Source organism: Calidris pugnax, unplaced genomic scaffold (assembly GCF_001431845.1).
Source record: "Calidris pugnax isolate Ruff unplaced genomic scaffold, ASM143184v1 scaffold161, whole genome shotgun sequence".
NCBI lineage: Eukaryota > Metazoa > Chordata > Aves > Charadriiformes > Scolopacidae > Calidris > Calidris pugnax.
This window is the reverse complement of record NW_015090955.1, coordinates 76371-81343: the sequence shown is the minus strand read 5'-3', so window position 1 is coordinate 81343 and position 4973 is coordinate 76371. Positions and strand designations below refer to the sequence as shown.

Genomic DNA, 4973 nt, shown 5'->3' with positions numbered 1-4973 from the left:
CTACTGGAAAGAGTCCAGTGAAGGGCAACAAAGATGATTCAAGGATTGGAGCATCTCCCTGATGAGGAGAGACTGAGAGAGCTGGGACTCTTTAGTCTGGAGAAGAGAAGGCTGAGGGGAGACCTTATCAATGCTGACAAGTATCTCAAGGGAGGGTTGAAGGAGGAGGGAGCCAGACTCTTTTCAGTGGTTCCCAGTGAGAGGACGAGGGGCAACGGGCACAAGTTGGAACATAAGAGGTTCCACTCAAATATGAGGAGAAACTTCTTTGGGGTGAGGGTGACAGAGCCCTGGAACAGGCTGCCCAGGGAGGGTGTGGAGTCCCCTTCCTTGGAGATCTTCAAGCCGCACCTGGATGCTCCTGAGTAACATGCTCTGACAAGCTCTGGGTGGTCCTGCTTCAGCAGGGGGGTTGGAGTAGGTGATCTCTATGGTCCCTTCCAACTCTAAAAATTCAGTGAAATTCAGTGAAATCCTGCAGCCGTTAGATTCCCCGGCTGGCCTGGCTGTACGGCGCCGCGCTGGGAGGGAAGGGGCTGCCTGGGCTCCGTGTGGTGCTGGTGCCGTTGACCCCCCAGGTGGAAGCTTCACCGGGATGTGCCTGGTGGGATGTATCACTCCTGGTGGACGTGCAAGCCCACGAGAAAGGGGGGTTGTGTTTGCAGGGTCGCTGTGTGTGGGCTCGCAGTGGGGCAGGGCGCCCCAGGGAACCCGGGGGGAGGAAGGCTGGGGCTCCGGAGGCACGGGACCCCCGTCCCCACCTCATCCAGGCTTCTCCCCAGTTGTGTTTGCAGGGTCGCTGTGTGTGGGCTTGAAGTGGGGCAGGGAACCCGGGGGAGGAAGGCTGGGGGTCTGGAGGCACGGGATCCCCATCCCCACCTCATCCAGGCTTCTCCCCGCAGGTACCTGAAGTACCTGACCAAGAAGTACCTGAAGAAGAACAACCTGCGGGACTGGCTGCGCGTGGTGGCCAACAGCAAGGAGAGCTACGAGCTGCGTTACTTCCAGATCAACCAAGACGAGGAAGAGGAGGAGGAGGAGGATTGAGCCGCCCCCCCAGCCATTTTGTACAGTTTTGCTTTCCTGGAATAAAGCGGCGGGGAGAGTTGTTGATCCCCCGCGCCTCGGCTGGGAATGGGAACGGGGGCCGGGGAGGGCGGGTTTGGGGAGGATTTGGGGCTTTTCGGGGAGCGAAGCCCTTCCTTTTTCCCTCCTCCCTTCCCCTTCCTTTTCCCTCCTTCCCTTTTCCCTCCTTCCCTTTTCCCTCCTTCCCTTTTCCCTCCTTCCCTTTTCCCTCCTTCCCTTTTCCCTCCTTCCCTTTTCCCTCCTTCCCTTTTCCCTCCTTCCCTTTTCCCTCCTTCCCTTTTCCCTCCTTCCCTTTTCCCTCCTTCCCTTTTCCCTCCTTCCCTTTTCCCTCCTTCCCTTTTCCCTCCTTCCCTTTTCCCTCCTTCCCTTTTCCCTCCTTCCCTTGCCGCCGCCCGGTGCCGCTGCCTCCCGGTATGCGGGGGCCGGCGGCCGGCCGGGAGCTGCTGGAGGAAGCGGAGAACGAGGAGGACGTCTCGGGTAGGCGGCAGGAGGGACACCGGGCGGGTAGCGGGCGCGGCGGCGGCGCCTCTTCGTCCCCCGAGGCGCGGTGCGGCGGCGGCAGCCGGTGTCGCCCTCCCGGGGCCCGGCCCGGTGCGGTCTCCGCTCCTCCGGCTCAGCCCCGTTATCCCGGGGAGGGGGTATGCGCGGACCCGTTAACAGGCGGCCCCGAGGAGAGGGGTGTGCCCGGGCACGGCGGCCGCCCCGGCAGCTCCCCAAGAACCGGGCTCGTCCCCGGGCCGGGCTGCGCCCTCCCGGCCCCGGACCACCGCCCGGGCACCCCGCCACTGCTGCGGTTTCCTCTCGGGGGCGGCCCGGGGAGCCGCTCCCCCCTCCCGGCTGCAGACCCCCTTCTCCCGCAGGACGGGGCCGGGGGCTCCGTGCGGTGCCGGTCCCGCTGGGGGTGGGCTCCCAGCACTGCCCGGTTTCCCGGTGGATTCGGTGGAGCTCAGGCACCCGCCCTGGTGGAGCCTAAACCGGTTTGGAAGTCAAACAGGAGCTGTGTCCCAACGGCTCCGGGGTGTTACTGCTGCATAAGCTCGGAAATTAAAAATAAAAATATTAATGTAGGCTTTAAAGAAACGCAGAGCCTGGGTGGGGAGGGTGCTGGGACCGATAAGGACGATGGGGAGGTGGGGGTGTGTGTTGGGGCTGGTGCCTCTCCCCGGGGTTGGGGTCCCTGAGCTGGGGTACGCAGCCCCGCCGGGTGCCCGTGGTGCTCCTGGAGCCGTGGCAGACCCACCTCCCGTGAGCCGTGCCACACATCTTCCATGTGAGGCCTTCCTCTTCCTCGCTCACCTTCCATCGAATCCATTTAACGAGCTCTCCTTGGAGATTGGGAAAGGTAAAAAGCCGAATGGTGCCTAATTGCCCACAGACCTGGATGAGTAAGAGCAGGCAGCACCTGGGGGTCTCCCCCTCTCCTGAGGGTGAAACTCAGGCTGCCAAATCCTGGGGTGTCGGGGTGCGAGCGGCAGCAAGGAGCTGGGGTCCTGGTCCTGGGCAGGACCATTTTGGGGGTCCCTGGAGGGGCAACAGTTGGTGAGAGGCCTCTGGGAGAGGCCAGGAGAACCCCATGTCTGGCCTCAATGCTGCTGCTTGAGTGTGCTCCCCCGAGGGCAAACGTCTCCTCGTGTCCCTGTGAGCTGTCCCTTTTGTCCTCAGAAGAAGACGATGGGGTGCTGGAAGGGCTGGAGGAGTTTTTCGCGGAAGAGCAAGTGGTCTTGCAGAAAAAGAAGAAATCCAAGAAGCTGAAAGATGGCAAAGCTGCCAAAATCAAGAGGAGGAAGAAGGAGGTAATGCTGCGTGCTCTCACGCCAGGCTGGGGGTCTCCTCTGCTGGGGAGCTGCTGGCAAGCACCTCTCGGGTGTCTGTGGATGGAAGGGGGGGTGTTATTGGGGTGTTCCCTTGCTGAGTGGGTGCTCTCCTGGTCCTGGGAGGTGACCCAGAGCCAGGAAATGGTTCTTGTCCAGCTGGGGTGCTCTGGGGTGGAAATCTGCCCTGTGAGGGGTCTCTGGAGAGTGGCTGGGGGGATGTTGGGTGTAGGGGATGGTCATTTCCATCCCTGTTCGAAGCCCTCCCGCCCACGCTGCAGTGCAGCACCTCCTTTGCTGTTGTCTCCAGGGGCAGATGGTAAATCTCTCTGGCATGTCCTGTGCCAATGCAGCGTCTGGGGCTCATGTTTCTGAGGAGGGAGAGGCAAACTGCTGCTTTGGGGGCACAACTGAGGCAGGGCTTGGAGGTCTCTGTGGACGTTGATGCTGACTGTGTGCTTGTGCAGGGCATTTTGCAAGTGAGATGGTGTAGGGGCTTCTAGGATTTGGCACGTGGAAGGGCTGTTGGGCCTCCTGTAGGAAAACAAAGACGGGGCATAGTGTCCTGGAGGATCAGGCTTTTCCTGAGGCTGTGTCTGGCCGGAGCTGTGTGTGCTCTGCCGGGACACTCTGCTCGGACACGGTGTGGTCCTGGAGCAGGGCTCGCTGCCACGTTGTGCCAGCCTCTTGCTCCCCCATCCCCGGGCAGTGCTGGATGCAAGGACAGGACCAGACTTCTTGTGTGGTGGCCTTTTTGGTGCCTAAATAGAATCATAGAATCATTCAGGTTGGAAGAGACCCTTGGGATCATCGAGTCCAACCATCTCCCCTACTCTACAAAGTCCTCCCCTACACCATGTCCCTCAGCACTGCATCTAAACGGCCCTTAAACACAGCCAGGGATGGGGACACCACCCCCTCCCTGGGCAGCCTGTTCCAGTGTCTGACCACTCTTTTGGTGAAAAATTCTTTCCTAATGTTCAATCTAAACCTACCCTGTTGGAGCTTGAAGCACAACCGGGCACATCCCCGCCCCTTCCCTTGCCCCACTGGGGCTGGGTGATGCTGCTCTTGTCCAGCCATCGCCGCTGCTCCCCCTGGGATCTGTGGAAAGAGATTGGCTTGAGGAGGTAGTGCATGAAAGTGCTTCTGCTACTGATGGGAGCACGATGAGCTGCTGGATGGATGAACAGCGATGGATTCCGTCCTGCACTCTGGTGCCTGCCAGCCTTTTTGCAGAAGACGTGGCCTGGAGGAAGCTTTTTCCCCTCCTTCGTGGCCATGGTGATGCTCTTCTTCTGCAGATATCACACAAAGCTGGCTCAGACCCTGTGCCTCCCCGTGCCTTTTTCGTGGTTGGACACGTTTTTTTTCCTGCGCTGCTTTGCTGTGTGTGGGGAAAAATAAAATAAAACCCCCGTGGTATTTTCACCTCTGTTCATTCTCTGCCTGAGCCCAGCAGCAACATGTGCCGCTTGTGCCGAGTCTGACTCCTGCCTCACGGGGCGGGGTGGGGGGAGAAAATAACAGCCTGAATGTTGAGTGTGCTTGTTTTTTTAATTAATGCTTTGTGTGGGCAGTGTTAACCAACCTCCCTCCCGCCTCTGGGAAGCTGTTCCATTGCCCATTGAAGAAGCCAGGAGAAGTTGGTGCTGTAGCTGTCAGTGGGCACCGAGCAGCACCTAGGGCTGCATTTTGGGCTGCATTTGGGAGGATGAGATGAAAGTATGAGGAAGAGGAGGCTGAGGGGAGACCTCATCACTCTCTACAACTACTTGAAGGGACACTGTAGAGAGGTTGGTGCTGGTCTCTTCTCACAGGGAATTAACAATAGAACGAGAGGGAACGGCTTCAAGCTCCAACAGGGGAGGTTTAGACTGAACATTAGGAAGGAATTTTTCCCAGAAAGAGTGGTCGGGCATTGGAACAGGCTGCCCAGGGAGCGGGTGGAGTCACCGTCCCTGGCTGTGTTTAAGGGCCGTTTAGATGCAGTGCTGAGGGACATGGTGTAGGGGAGGACTTTGTAGAGTAGGGGAGATGGTTGGACTCGATGATCCCAAGGGTCTCTTCCAACCT

The 4973-nt window shown here is 59.4% G+C and overlaps 2 protein-coding genes across 2 annotated transcripts in view; both read left to right on the top strand.

The window, feature by feature from the left end:
- Positions 1 to 1114, top strand: part of RPL22 (ribosomal protein L22) — a 5262-nt gene extending 4148 nt beyond the window's left edge. The window contains exon 4 of the mRNA XM_014952040.1: positions 903 to 1114. Within this exon, the coding sequence (XP_014807526.1) occupies positions 903 to 1047 (145 nt within the window). The 3' untranslated portion in view covers positions 1048 to 1114. The remainder of the gene's footprint in view (positions 1 to 902) is intronic.
- A 354-nt stretch (positions 1115 to 1468) lies between these two features.
- Positions 1469 to 4973, top strand: part of CHD5 (chromodomain helicase DNA binding protein 5) — a 69748-nt gene continuing 66243 nt past the window's right edge. The window contains exons 1-2 of the mRNA XM_014952091.1: positions 1469 to 1563; positions 2749 to 2879. Coding sequence (XP_014807577.1) covers positions 1500 to 1563; positions 2749 to 2879 — 195 coding nt within the window. The 5' untranslated portion in view covers positions 1469 to 1499. The remainder of the gene's footprint in view (positions 1564 to 2748; positions 2880 to 4973) is intronic.